The sequence below is a fragment of the Schistocerca nitens genome, chromosome 4 (assembly GCF_023898315.1).
Source record: "Schistocerca nitens isolate TAMUIC-IGC-003100 chromosome 4, iqSchNite1.1, whole genome shotgun sequence".
NCBI lineage: Eukaryota > Metazoa > Arthropoda > Insecta > Orthoptera > Acrididae > Schistocerca > Schistocerca nitens.
Window position 1 is genome coordinate 603,456,246 of NC_064617.1, and position 16,211 is coordinate 603,472,456.

At 37.2% G+C, this 16,211-nt stretch overlaps 1 protein-coding gene across 1 annotated transcript in view; it reads right to left on the reverse strand.

The window, feature by feature from the left end:
* Positions 1–16,211, reverse strand: part of LOC126251538 (axotactin) — a 611,191-nt gene that overhangs the window by 301,604 nt on the left and 293,376 nt on the right. The window contains exons 7-10 of the mRNA XM_049952046.1: positions 13,322–13,489; positions 12,280–12,448; positions 3,021–3,136; positions 2,803–2,909 (exon numbers count right to left, since the gene is read on the reverse strand). Of these exons, the coding sequence (XP_049808003.1) occupies positions 2,803–2,909; positions 3,021–3,136; positions 12,280–12,448; positions 13,322–13,489 (560 nt within the window). The remainder of the gene's footprint in view (positions 1–2,802; positions 2,910–3,020; positions 3,137–12,279; positions 12,449–13,321; positions 13,490–16,211) is intronic.

Sequence of the window (16,211 nt, forward strand, 5' to 3'; positions counted from 1 at the left end):
TAATTTTCTCTGCAATATGCTAACTATTTGGCACATTGTTTATTTCTGCAATGTTTCTTTACAAGCCGTTTATATCACATTTAAAATATTGAACTGTGATTTTTTCCTGCTGACATCTTTCGACAAACTATTCTTTTAATTTTGAGATGAAAGCATTTTGGGGCATATTTGATTGTTCTATCTAATTTAATCTATCTTCTTCCAGATGCAAACGTTCAAATAATGTGTCAATATTTTTGTCAGATGTTGCTATGTTATCCCACACAGTAAGGAAGTGGTGAAGTTTTGGTGGTAACATTCCAAGACTTTGTGACATAATCCAGCTCTCTTTCCCAGCCTCACCTTTTGCTTCTAAATCTTCTGCATATTTCTGAATCTGCATGTGGTTTGAATAGCTGACTTACTAGTACTGTATCTGAAGAAATACACTACTGGACATTAAAATTGCTACACCATGAAGATGACATGCTACAGACGTGAAATTTAACTGACAGGAAGAAGCTGCTGTGATATGCAAATGATTAACTTTGTAGAGCATTCACACAAGGTTGGCGCCGGTGGTGACATGAGGAAAGTTTCCAACCGATTTCTCATACACAAACAGCAGTTGACTGGCGTTGTATGGTGAAACATTGTTGTGATGCCTTGTTTAAGTAGGAGAAATGCGTACCATCACATTTCCAACTTTGATAAAGGTCGGATTGTAGCCTATTGCGATTGCGGTTTATCGTATCACGACATTGCTGCTCGCGTTGGTCGAGATCCAATGACTGTTAGCAGAATATGGAATCGGTGGGTTCAGTAGGGTAATACGGAATGCCGTGCTGGATCCCAACAGCCTTATATCACTAGCAGTCGAGATGACAGGCATCTTATCCGCATGTCTGTAACGGATCGTGCAGCCATGTCTCGATCCCTGAGTCAACAGATGGGGACGTTTGCAAGTCAACAACCATCTGCACGAACAGTTTCACGATGTTTGCAGCAGCATGGACTATCAGCTCAGAGACCATGGCTGTGGTTACCCTTGACGCTGCATCACAGACAGGAGCCCCTGCGATGGTGTACTCAACGACGAACCTGGGTGCAAGAATGGCAAAATGTCATTTTTTCCGATGAATCCAGGTTCTGTTTACAGTTTCATGATGGTCGCATCCATGTTTGGTGACATTGCGGTGAACGCACATTGGAAGCATGTATTCGTCATCGCCATACTGGTGTATCACCTGGGGTGATGGTATGGGTGCCATTGGTTACACATCTCGGTTACCTCTTGTTCGCATTGACGGCACTTTGAACAGTGGACGTTACATTTCAGATGTGTTCCAACCCGTGGCTCTAACCTTCATTCGATCCCTGCGAAACCCTACATTTTGGCAGGATAATGCACGACCGCATGTTGCAGGTCCTGTACGGGCCTTTTGCGGTACAGAAAATGTCGACTGCTGCCCTGGCCAGCACATTCTCCAGATCTCTCACCAACTGAAAACATGTGGTCAATGGTGGCTGAGCAAATGGCTTGTCACAATACGCCAGTCACTACTCTTGATGAACTGTGGTATCTTGTTGAAGCTCCATGGGCATCTGTACCTGTACACGCCATCCAAGCTCTGTTTGACTCAATGCCCAGGCATATCAAGGCCAGAGGTGGTTGTTCTGGGTACTGATTTCTCAGGATCTATGCACCCAAATAGCTTGAAAATGTATCACAAGTCAGTTCTAGTATAATATATTTGTCCAATGAATACCCGTTTATCATCTGCACTTCTACTTGGTGTAGCAATTTTAATGGCCAGTAGCATATCTTTGCTAACTTTCAATTGTTAAATCTGATATTTTGCCATGTAGTGTTTCTAATTTTTTAAGTATTTAACTGACCAACTTGCAACTTGCTATTTTCCTGGCTATGTTGCTGCTGCTATTGGAACCTATAAAATCTGTGTCTCATGATCTTTCCCAATGCAAGACTTTGCATGTTGATCAAGTCTCCTCAGTTGGTTTAGTTTCTTGTAGAGTTGCTATGGAATGCAACTTCTTTGACTTCAGTGTTATGTCTAGTTTAAATCACAAAGAGATGTGATTGACACTTTTGTGATGAATCTCCAACAAAAGTTCCAATTGCCAATCAAGGGAATCCAGTGATAACAGACATAAATTTACTATCAGTGAACCTTAAGCATGCAACTGACTTCCCTGGTTATACTTTGCCCAAGGATTGACAAAATAATTCCACACATTTCATTTACTTCACAGCTGATGCTATTTTCAACTATTTGCTGATATGCAATGTATCACTGACAATTTATGTGGTCCTTCATAAAAACTGATGAACAGTTGTGTATAAAATTTAATACAAGCATGTATCTAGGTCTGCAACCTCTTGAAAGATTCTCTTTTTAATTATAATTAACAGTTGGTGGTGTGTAAAGGAGTACACTTTAATATAACATATTAACATACAACATGTCTGGACAAGAAGCATCTGGCTGAGCAAAGCGTAATTACTACATCATTATTTTAAAAATATGGAACATATTACAAAAACCTTGTACAACATATAACAACAAAACATAAAAAAAATTAAGTCAACTATTTTGTTAGTGTGTTTTGAAAAAATAAAGTTCATAATGTGATGTACCAAAATCAGTGCACTTATTGAAGGATCCTACCCAATATTTCAACACTTAAGAAATGCCAACCATTGCTCTTATAATGATAGTACATAAATGTGATGCAATTGAATTTATTACAAAAACTGGATATTTTTTACACTTTACTGATATTGCTGGTATAAATGTTTACCTTGAACTGCAGGCTAATTCGATTTGAACTAGTGTGTACCCTGTCTTTCCAGTCATACACCCTGTACGAAACGTAAGATGAACCTCGAAAAGTCAATGTGGTAGCAGCTGGAAAACACATTTTCTGTCACAATTTTCACATGTATTGTTACATTCTGAAGTAATATGGTAGTTAAAAAGTGTATTTTCAAAACAATAGCAGGTACATACATTACTTACTGTATATATCACACTGTTCTCCTTCATATTTAGTTCCAAAGCAATCACAAGTAAGCGTATTATAATGATTTACACACTGGCTGCCAAAAAAACAGAGGTTTTCGCGAGTCTTGCACCTTAAAAAGACAAAAGGAAATCAAGGAAATCTAATATTTTCAACAGCTTAATTTGTATTACATGTCTGCATGATCCATATACCATAATTGTGGTCTCTCCCTATGATGTGGACAGAGTTAGTTATACAATTATATTACATTTTCTCAGGGAAACGTCTGCTAACCTTACTGACATGACTGTCTTAAACTAATTTTTTTAAAATTTTTTCCCCTAGAGTCATTTAACAGTCACAGTTGTCCCAGGTGATAAAAATATCATGTTTTGTAAAATACCTTAATTTATACTTAACTATGTTCAACCTCTCTCACTCTCTCTCAAGCCCTCACTCATGCGCAGACCATATTATCACACATTTAGAAATTGTTCTATGGAGTAAAAGAAGTTGTCTTGTCAAACACATCAGAAAGATATGATTTCAGTTTATGTTTAAAGTTAATTTTATTATCTACTAAATGTTTTGCATCACTAGTTTGATGATCAAAGATATGGCTGAATACACCACTCCTTTCTGTGAATAAAAGATAGAGTAAGTGACTTCTCATACTTTTATATTTATGAATTTTACTGCTCTTTTCTAAATGTGGTTGACTGTTGATAAAACACTTCACAAAGGAGTGATTGTAAATGTACTGTTTAAAGAGCCGTCTACAAGAGGTTCAAGAGCAGAGACCATATATTACTTCCATTTTACTTTTTTTTTTTTTTTTTTTTGCAATTAACACTTTCTAATGATGAGTTATCTCAGGATATAATGCCATAAGACATTTTCATTTCCAAAATCCGATATTATCTGTAGTGCTTAAGTTGCATAACTCAGACATTTAAGAAGTTTTGGAACACAACTTCCACTTCAGTTTCTTGTTGATAAAAACACTTGTGAATTTAGAATATTCTGTTTTATTTAGTGATTCTTCGAGGCATTGTTGCTAATGCTGCTGTCAGGCTTTGTGAATTATAGAACTGCATGTAGGGTGTTTGATATTAGTTTATCGAATGTCCATTTGCAAGAAAATTTTATTTATATTTGAATACCTGCATTTTCAGCAAAGCGATTTCAGCCTCTTGGATACATGAAGACAAACTTATGTATAACAAGAAAAAGAGTGGATACACCATTGATCCTTATGGCACAAATGTAGTGACTGTTCCCCATTCTGAAGATGGTTTTTTGTTGTGTACACTCCCTAGTTTTCTAAATGTGACATTCTGCATCTTTTAGTTAGATAGGGTGAAAAGCAGTTACCAGTACGACATCATCCTTTTCAAATCCAAACTAATTCTGACTAAGTATCTTACTTTGAGAGGAGTATGCTATGACTCTTGTGACCTTCAGGAAGGATTTATGCAGTGAGATTGATCAGTATTTATTAGTATCTGTTTTACTACTTTTTAGTAAAAGAGTCTGACAAAGGCATATTTCAGTCTGTATGGCAATATCCCCTGTGGTAGTATGGTGTATTGCGTAAAAGACTGAATACATTGCATACATGTGAAGGATAGTATTTTAGCAATTTATTTGAGAAGTTAGTAAATCAGAGTTTTTGTTTTTTAGGGAATTAATTGAATTTTCAATTTCTTTAATAGAACATGGAGTAATTGTGATTTTTCTATATGTATGTGGCATTGCTTCTTGTATGTATTCGATTGCTTTATCCTTTCAAATGTCTGTGTGTATTTTCTGAGCTACTTCCAGGAAGTTACTATTAAGTATGTTGACTATCTGACAGCTGTCTTTTATTATTTGGCTGATTTCTTGAATAAAAAAGTCCTCAAATCCCTTACGCGGGATCACTTTTAACTATCACCCATATACAGAGAGTGCATAATTAAAGTTCCAGTTTCAAAACTCTGTAGAAAGAGAATCATTGCTCAGAATGATGTCAAATTTGAACAACATATTATTGACACTGGAGGAAACATTACGGAAAAAAATAATTAATGAAAATTTGACAAATAGGTGACACTGTAAGGCTAAATGACTGTCTCCACAAAGGATCACATGGTGGTGGTGATACAGCTCTTCTACAAGAATGGTAACTGTGTGCCAGTAGCCCTGCAGACAGTCAAGAGTAAGAAAAAAAGGCATTGGTTTGATTTCTGCTGAGGGTCTGGAGAAAACAATTATAAAATTCAAAAAGGTAGATCCTTTTGAAGTGCAATGTGGCCGAGGGAAGAAAGCACCTGATCTGACATATGTCGTAGTGCTTGGAGAATTGCCCAAACACTTGACACATCTGTGAGCCTGATACATAAAATTCTATGAAACATTCTGCATTGTTATCCATTCAAAATCACCCATGTTCAAGCTTTGCTTTTTGCTGACCTGTCAGCTAGACAAACATTTGCTCTGGATGTTCTTGCTCACATGAAAGTGGACAACAAATGGCCATGGAAGACACTACGGACAAATGAAGCCTATTTCCATCTCCAAGGACATGTCAATACACAGAATCGCATAATGTGGGCATCAAAAAATTTGCACACACATCAACTGGTACCATTCATTCTGCAAAAGTGACTCTGTGGTGGTAGTTGACAGTGTCATTTATTGTAGGGCTGTATTTGTTCAAGGAGATGAGTCCTACAGGTCCTTTCACCAGTATCATCACTGGTAAATGCTATGAGAGTCTTTTGCACACTAAAGTCATTCCAAGCCTTCAACAGCATGTACGAGGGCAGTTCAATAAGTAATGCAACACATTTTTTTTCTCGGCCAATTTTGGTTGAAAAAACCGGAAATTTCTTGTGGAATATTTTCAAACATTCCCGCTTCATCTCGTATAGTTTCATTGACTTCCGACAGGTGGCAGCGCTGTACGGAGCTGTTAAAATGGCGTCTGTAACGGATGTGCGTTGCAAACAACGGGCAGTGATCGAGTTTCTTTTGGCGGAAAACCAGGGCATCTCAGATATTCATAGGCGCTTGCAGAATGTCTACGGTGATCTGGCAGTGGACAAAAGCACGGTGAGTCGTTGGGCAAAGCGTGTGTCATCATCGCCGCAAGGTCAAGCAAGACTGTCTGATCTCCCGCGTGCGGGCCGGCCGTGCACAGCTGTGACTCCTGCAATGGCGGAGCGTGCGAACACACTCGTTCGAGATGATCGACGGATCACCATCAAACAACTCAGTGCTCAACTTGACATCTCTGTTGGTAGTGCTGTCACAATTGTTCACCAGTTGGGATATTCAAAGGTTTGTTCCCACTGGGTCCCTCGTTGTATAACCGAACACCATAAAGAGCAAAGGAGAACTATCTGTGCAGAATTGCTTGCTCGTCATGTGGCTGAGGGTGACAATTTCTTGTCAAAGATTGTTACAGGCGATGAAACATGGGTTCATCACTTCGAACCTGAAACAAAACGGCAATCAATGGAGTGGCGCCACACCCACTCTCCTACCAAGAAAAAGTTTAAAGCCATACCCTCAGCCGGTAAAGTCATGGTTACAGTCTTCTGGGACGCTGAAGGGGTTATTCTGTTCGATGTCCTTCCCCATGGTCAAACGATCAACTCTGAAGTGTATTGTGCTACTCTTCAGAAATTGAAGAAACTACTTCAGTGTGTTCGTAGGCACAAAAATCAGAACAAACTTCTCCTTCTTCATGACAATGCAAGACCTCACACAAGTCTTCACACCCGAGAGGAGCTCACAAAACTTCAGTGGACTGTTCTTCCTCATGCACCCTACAGCCCCGATCTCGCACCGTCGGATTTCCATATGTTTGGCCCAATGAAGGACGCAATCCGTGGGACGCACTACGCGGATGATGAAGAAGTTATTGATGCAGTACGACGTTGGCTCCGACATCGACCAGTGGAATGGTACCGTGCAGGCATACAGGCCCTCATTTCAAGGTGGCGTAAGGCCGTAGCATTGAATGGAGATTACGTTGAAAAATAGTGTTGTGTAGCTAAAAGATTGGGGAATAACCTGGTGTATTTCAATGCTGAATAAAACAACCCCTGTTTCAGAAAAAAAATGTGTTGCATTACTTATTGAACTGCCCTTGTATGTTTGTGTAGTATCATTTTTATGCAAGATGATGCTCCTTTGTGCATTGCACAGCCAGTGAAGTGGCCACTGCAGAGGCACTTCGGTAATGCTAAAATTCTCAGCCATCATTTCCCTACAGCCTGGCCATCCAGATCACCTGATCTTAATCCATATGACTTCTGACTGTGGAGTTATCTGAATGATGTTGTGTTCAGTGTTACGAACAAAGCTGATTTGAAGCCACACATTGGACAACACATTCTCAATGTGACCCCAAGACACTCCAATCTGTTGTGGAACATACTGTTTCAACTTGTGGCAGAAAATGGTGGTCTTGTGCCAGTCTCAAGATAATTACAAACCAACGTCATTTTGCTTTTTATGTGGTTTTTGGCGCCAGGACAGTTAAAAACTGATTTTTCTATCTGATGTGCTATGACCTTGGCATGGTGGATAGACTTTATCTAACTAACAGTGCCACAACTGTTGACTGTTGAACTTGTGCAGTCACGCATACTGAACAGTATGGATGGTGTAATATGTAACTCAAACCATCGCCATTGTATTGTGATTCACGTGTCATTTTTACTGACCCCATTTACGTTAACATGCTTACAGTGTCATCTATTGGTAAAATTTTCATTGTTTTTTTTTGTTCCATGATGTTTCTCCTTGTGTCAATAACATGCTGTTCAAATTTGCTGTCCTTATGACCAGTGATTCTCTTCCTACACCAATTTGAAGCTGTAAGTTAAATTATGAATACTCTTATCTTATTATTTATTATTATACTGTTTTGAGTCAAAAGAATGTGAAACATTTAGATCATGGTCCCATTATGTATTTATCACCTGAACAAGTCCTTGATGCTGAAACTAACATTCTAACATTAAATAAACCTAATTTTTCACAGAATATCATTTTTATGTAATTCATTAATTAGATGTAACTCAGTAAATTTCTTGCTAAGTATTTGCAGTCTGTAAATCTCTTTTTTTCTCAGATGTTGCCAAAAAGAGGTGTTGGTATCAATGGCCTATTTGTTTCTTTGTTATAGAGTTATTACACATCAAAGCAAGAACTTGAAATTCCTTCTATGTCATGCAAACTGATTACGAGAGCTCTCCATATTATAGGATGGGGTTAAGCGTTTGTGGTAAGTTTAGATTTCTATGCTTGATAAGGATAAGCTGTAGGATTGTATAGTGTCTTTCAGTCTTCTCTCTTTTCATGGCTGTAGCTGAGCTCATAAAAAAGGATAAACTAGTGCTTACATGAAGCTAACCAGCAGAGAAAACCTCAACATTCAGCTTGGGGACTTATAATCAATTTTTGAATTAAATAGTTGAGAATTTTTCATCACAATAAAATTCCATTGCCTCTGATGACAATTTCAGGATCACTGAAAATTCTGAGGAAATGATGTGAATTCCTGATTTTCTAAGTATTTGCTTTCTCATCTTTCCAAACTATTGTAATTACTTTATATAACCTGGTAGAACTTTTGAGACTTTTAGTGGGACGTATTGCATGTATGTTAACACAGCTGATTTTGGATAGTCAAAGATAATAACAGATAGTTTCTTCTGCTTCTAGAATGGGTAAGAAATCAAATGGGGTCAGATCTAGGCAGAAAATTGGGCATGGAAGTGCCTGGGTTAGTGCAACCAACAGTTGATCATGGGTTTAAAGGAGATTAGTAATATCTGACCATGATTTTAAGGGGGATTTAGTTGCAGTAAATATCAACTGCACAAATACATCACAATTTCTTGGAATGGTGACAATGGCTGTATAAATGTCAGTTCCTGCCATAGCCAGGATGGAAACAAGTAACCTAAAGGTTAAATTTTTATTTTATTGTTTAATACAATCTGTTAATAGTCAAGACCACATGTAACTCATATATAAAGATATATAATAGTTTTACTCTATTCTGTTGGTTGCCAGTACTGACTGAGGGACATGTAAACACTCCCCCTTTCATAACCCCTTTAGTTGAGTAGCTTATGCTCCTTGCATAAAGTTCTGTCTGTCAGGGCATCTGAACTACTGAAAGTATTTTGTGGGATTGATATCACTGACAAAACAACTGGATGAACAGGTTATCAATAAGGGAGCTGAGAGAATTAAGGAAAAAAAAATAGTGTGGTACTACGGGAGGTCCCAGAAAATACAGGAGAGTTGGTCATCCTCGTTTTGTTTCAGGATTCCACTAAATAAACTTAGTTTTGACCATCTTGTGAGCAACATATTATCTTGGTGGAATGAGAGGCCACAGAGGCATTTCAGGTCCTATGGTGCATGAACCTGAAAGCTTAAAAGGTATAACCCAGAACAATACTCCGTGATTACCATTCTCCATTCTTCAGATGAGATTGTGCGTATACAAGTAAATTCATTTACAGCATACTTACATCATGTGATCTCTTCAGTTTTGTTATAAAAATGGTTAATGGGAAGATCCAAATTGTAAAATGCAGCTTTATCTCTGGGCCATACTTCTACAGCCAGATATTTGATAACCATTTTCAATATAATATATCAGTTTTGAAGTACTCAGATTGCAACTGTAAAGTATTTTTTGCCAGGATGGTACCTAACAACTGCAAACCTCCATTACATGAAGATGCTTGTATAATATGTTAGAGACAGATGTCAGTACAATTCCAAGAGTATACAGAATATACTCACGGGTGCAACAGCTACCTACTTCACTCAGTCACTGAACAAGAACCAGGCTCATTCAGAAATCATAAAAAGTCACAAGAGGTGAATCCTCCCTTTCAAACCACATGGCTGCAGGACTGAATAATACCAGAGAAAAAGTATGTAGATTGTTCTACTAGTTCTCAATTGTTACACATGGTTGAAACTTGTAACAGTAGATTAAAATGTTTGCTGGTATCACTTCAGTCAAATACAAAACTTTCACTTTTATAGATAAAAGCATCCTTAAACACACATAATAATGTTTTATCAACATATATTACAATCCAACATTTAGCATTGGAATAAAAGTATGTACCATGTACAGTAGTAAGGTAACAAAATAACAATCAAATGCGATGGTAAGTTATTAGCAATGCTGTCTTACCAAAAGTTGAAAGACTACACCACAGAACTTAGTTCTTCTTGTTGTGTCTGGGAATATTAAGAAGCCAGTTCAAAACATACTTATGGTTAATTCAGAAGTAGGAACAAATTTTATAAATTTTTATCCTTAAAACATATTTCCATACTTGCAGTACATCTGAGAAGGGAACATATTATTTTGTTTGTCTCTGAATATTTCTTCCTAATAATTTACTGTACTTTACAGGTTTCACACACATGAGTGCAAAGAAATCAACTGGGTAAACATGGAAAGATAACACAAATTTTTCTGAAGGCTGCAATAGCTTGTTTTATTTATTTATTTTTGTCATACCTTGAGGTACATATTGTACACTCTATGAAATTGCATGTGGAAATATTTATAATTATTGTACATTGTTTATGACAGAATAGGCCTACAAGTTTGTAAACACCGAATACCACATACAACACATCTTGCCATGTTTACAGATGTGTAAAACTTATTAACACTTTTTTGATCTATGGGTGTGCTTATTATATATCAATGGGAATGAGAGAAAGAGAATAAGAAAGAGACAGAAAGAGAGGGAATGTACTGCATTTTCTCTAAGTGAAAAATATATGTCCACAATTCACATAAATGTCCAGGTTCTTTTAAGACAGTTTCTTTGGCTGTCAGATGGATAAATTATTGACATGAATTAAATTCAATGATTTCACACCCAATATTTGAAGTATTTGAAATACTTCAAGAATTTGCAAACACAGTTTACTTTCTCTTCTCACTGTGATTTGCTTTATAGCGTAGCAGCTCTCTCAGCTAATAATTCTTGATCCCTACAGTCTGCTCTAGCTTGCACTACAGCAGACACCCTAAGAGATAGAAATTTATTTCTTCCACCACCAGGATTGGCGTCTGCAAGCTTCAGTTAGGAATTCATGGCCTTTCTTACTATAGTTCCATGGGACCAGTAGCATTTGATATTTACATTAATATTACAAGATTCACATGCACCAACTAGTTGAGTTTAAACACTTTGTTCAGATTGTTTTCATTCATGGCAGGGGATGAAATTTGTATTCATGTCCAATTTGATATGTTTTATATGCGCACCAGCAGTGCCAGTTGATATTTATATCAGTATTTCAAGGGTCCACATGGATTAACTGATGGAGACCAACACTTCTGTTTGAATTGTTTTTCATGCACAACACATGCAAAATTCTTGTATTCTTGTTAATTTCTATGAGCCTCCACAAGCACTGAATAATGTATTCCCAGTTTCATTTAAACTGTTTTTGTATTTTCGCAATGTGCAAGACTTGGTTTCAGTTTTGAAGATGCACAACCTAGGTATTTCATGTTTGTTTATCTGTTTGGACTGCAAAGAGCTGATTATTAAATGTTGAATTTACAAGTCATGCCTAAAACATATTTATCATCTGTCATCTTATAAATTGGTTGCACTTTATGTCAAACCCAAGCAGAAATTCTGGTAATTCCATGTTAAGACATCATTTTTGTCTTCTTTCCAATCATTATCTTGCATAAAGTTCATAGTTTTTTGTTTGCTTGAGCTGTATCCTAGCCATTAGGCTATTTATTTTCTCATTTAATATTGCCCCTTGGCAATTGAGATTATGCACTACCTCTCAGATGAGGGCAGGTTCATTTAGATTATTCTGTCTAAACCAAGTTGAGTACTTCAGCATAAGCATTGGGAATTTGACAAGCTGTGCACTGACATTCAAGCAACAGGTATGCCCCTTCACTTTTCTGCAGAAATACTGATTCAGCTCTACCAGTTGGCAGCTCAGTCATCAGATTTCAGCTCTGTTTGGGTCAAGTTTATTTATGAGTCAGATTAGGAGTCAAGTTAGTTTTGCTGAGTGTTGAGTCACAATCGATAATGCTCCACTCAATTTTATACTCAAAAGGGAAATGTCGACTGCAGATCTAAGTTAGGTGGTACTGCAACTACTTTCCATAATAGTATTTAGGCACTTATGTCAAGTAAAAACAATACTTATTGTCTTCATATATCAGAGTTTATGAGCATGTTCACTTACTTGTTAATGCAGCTTTCAACAACATTTTCATGTTTTGTAGCTATGAGTGGTTTAATTGGCAAGAGATCAGATGCAGCTTTGCCAGCACTCAGTATCATATCTTGGATACACCCTACAAATGACTCAATAATATATTTCACACCATGTAGTTTTTCCTCTGAGCTAAGACCTGTGGTAACATAAATATTCTGTCAACTGGCAAAAAAAGGATGATGTGCAACCAACTTAATTAATACTAAATCCATTTATATAGTCAAATGATGTAGTATTAATAAATTGTAAACCATATATCAAAATAATACTGTTTTTTAAATAAATGTTATATTACATGGAGCAGCAAACAATCTACAATATAGTTAATGATATGAATATAATAGAGGGAAACATTCCACGTGGGAAAAATATATCTAAAAACAAAGATGGTGTGACTTACCAAACGAAAGTGCAGGCAGGTTGAAAAAGGAAAAGGAACAAAGGACAGGTATACACTCGCGCACACACACACACACATATCCATCCACACATACACAGATTCAAGCAGACATTTGTCTGTATATGTGTATGTGCGGATGGATATGTGTGTGTGTGTGCGAGTGTATACCTGTCCTTTTCTCCCCCTAAGGTAAGTCTTTCCGCTCCCGGGATTGGAATGACTCCTTACCCTCTCCCTTAAAACCCACATCCTTTCGTCTTTCCCTCTCCTTCCCTCTTTCCTGATGAAGCAACCATTGCTTGTGAAAGCTTGAATTTTGTGTGTATGTTTGTGTTTGTTTGTGTGTCTATCGACGTGCCAGCTCTTTCATTTGGTAAGTCACATCATCTTTGTTTTTAGATATATTTTTCCTACAATATAGTTACATAGAAAAGAAAGCTAATCATGTACCAATTGAAAGTAAAGGAAAGAAAGGCTAGGAATAAATGAAATTATGCAATGTTGATGTAGGATACAAACAGAAATATGCATTGCATCTGTATGAACATAATCTAAACTATGAGAATTGTGTAGTAAGTTACAGAAAGTATATTGAATTACATTATTTACCTCCTATCAGAACAACAGAAGTCAAATCATTGGATACACCATAATTTGTTGCTGGATCTAAGCCTTTAATGTGAGTTTCCACTAATTCCTTGTCAACTTTGGCAATAAGTCGAGTTCTGTGCACATCTATCAATACTTGAACACTGTGCCACTGGTCGTCATTCAGAGCTGCAATGTAAAAGAATTAATTTCATTAAATGTTTACAGTCACTTTATGAGATAAAGAGAGATTCAAAAAATCTCAACAAGCTGATGATAATTATGTGGTGGCCTGTTAACTTGAATTTATAAAGCAATATAAAGGATTTTATAGTGTGAAATTGGTGACATGTGTTATCAATGTAAATTGCTTTGAAAGGATCACATTTTGCCACTCTCCATCCGTCAACATCATAAGTGACATCCAAGAACCATTTCTGTTCCCCATGCAGGGTACTCCTGCTATGTAATCCAATTTTTCAAGACCATAACTGCTAGCAGGCAAACATTCTTGTAAACCTTCCAGAGTACAGCATTTCTTTAAAGTCCACTAGATTTTGTTGTCCCCACGGTAAGAAGTGAAACTGGAATTAGATAGGTTGGAACAACAGCAACAGCTCTGGCCTGTTCCTTTCAGTCAATGGGCCTCTCCTTTAGTTGGGATGACTTTAAACTGGCTGCCAACACCCAAGTAGAAGTAGATACCAACCCCCTACTCTAGCCTGATGAACTCTTTTGCAATTTAGCTGATGGCTAGTTCTTTTCAAAAATTCATGATGCAGGGGATTATTTCCAGTTTATGTTGGCCAACTAACTGAAAAAAATCTTGATATTAAATACAGCTTTTGGCCATTACCAGTATAACAGGTTGCCATTTAGGGGCACAAGTGAATCCCTTTTCACGACTGGTTTATAGAACAGTTGATAGCAAATATTCAGCGTGTCAACTATGTTCACAATACTCTGGTTATCAGCTGCAAAAACAAAGGACATACACAATTTTAATCAGGTTTTCATGGCTCTGTCTGCAAAGGATCTTAAGTGCAATTTTACTACATGTTTAGTTTCTTCATGTGTTCATACACACTGTCGCCATGCTGCGATAATGGTATGTCTCCATTTATTTCAAATAGTACTTCTCTGTGTGTGCACCTCACAATTTCACAATTACACTCACACACAGTTATTATGCTTCCCACTTCATATGCTTTTTTTCATTCTGACTGGTATCTACAGGTCGTGCAATGTGGATCATGTGATAATTTTTGTTTGTGCCAAATGTAGAACTATATTTAAGGAACATATCTGTATCCTCAATGAGACTGCTTTTTGCCACCATTTATGAAGTACAAAACGAGCAACAGATAGTACTGAAAATACTATGAAAATTTTACATGTAGCATATGATGAAGAAATTGAAGAAATGCATGATGAGATAAAACAAATTATTCAGGTAGTTATGGGAGACAAAAATTTAATAGCCATATGGGACTAGAATTCAATATTATGAAAGGGGGGAGAAGGAAAAGTAGTTGTTGAATATGGATTGGGGGGGGGGGGGGTAAGGAATGAAAGAAAAAGCCACCTGGTATAATTTTACACAGAGCATAACTTAATCATCGCTAACACTTGGTTTAAGAATCATGAAAGAAGGTTGTATACATGGAAGAGACGTGGAGACATGGAAAGGTTTCAGATTGATTATATAATGGTAAGACAGAGATTTAGGTACTAGGTTTTAAATTGCACGACATTTCCAGGGGTAGATGTGGGCTCTGACCACTATTTATTGGTTATGAACTGTAGACTAAAACTGAAGAAACTGCAGAGAGGTAGGAATTTAAGGAGATGGGACCTGGATAAACGAAATAACTAGAGGTTGTAGAGAGTTTCAGAAGGAGCATTAGGGAATGATTGACAAGAACAGGGGAAAGGAATACAGTAGAAGAACAATGGGTAGCTTTTAGAGATGAATAGTAAAAGCACCAGAGGATCAAGTAGGTAAAAAAGACGAGGGCTAGTAGAAATCCTTGGGTAACACAAGAGATACTGAATTTAACTGATGAAAGGGGAAAATATAAAAGTGCAGTAAATGAAGTAGGTGAAAAGGAATACAAAAATTTCAAAAATGAGATCAACAGGAGCTGCAAAATGGTTTAGCGCGAAAGGATAGAGGGCAAATGTAAGGATGTAGAAGCAAATATCACTAGGGGTATGATAGATACTGCCTGCAGAAAAATTAAAGAGCCCTTTGGAGAAAATACAACCACCTGTATGAATATCAAGAGCTCAGATGGTAAACCAGACCTGAGCAAAGAAGGGAAAGCAGAAAGGTGGAAGGGATATGTACAGGGCCTATACAAGAGTGATGTACTTGAGGGCAATATTATGGAAATGGAAGAGGACGTAGATGAAGGTGAGGTGGGAGATGTGGTACCGCATGAAAAATTTGACAGAGTACTGAAAGACCTAAGTAGAAACAAGGCCCTGAGAGTAGACAACATTCCATTAGAATTGCTGATAGCCTTGGGAGACCCAGCCATGACCAAACTCTTCCATCTGGTGAGCAAGATATATGAGACAGGCAAAATACCCTCAGACTTCAAGAAGATTATAATAATTACAGTTCTAAAGAAAGCAGGTACCGACAGGTGTGAAAATTACCGAACTATCAGTTTGATAAGTCGTGGTTGCAAAATACTAACACGAATTCTTTACAAATAAATGGAAAAACTGGTAGATGATGACCTTGGATTCTGGAGAAATGTAGGAACACACAAGACAATGACACAATGATGGTTGAAGTAGAGAGGATATAAAATGTAGACTGGCAATGGCAAGGAAATCGTTTCTGAAGAAGAGAAATTTGTTAACATCGAGTATAGATTTAAGTGTCAGGAAGTCGTTTCTG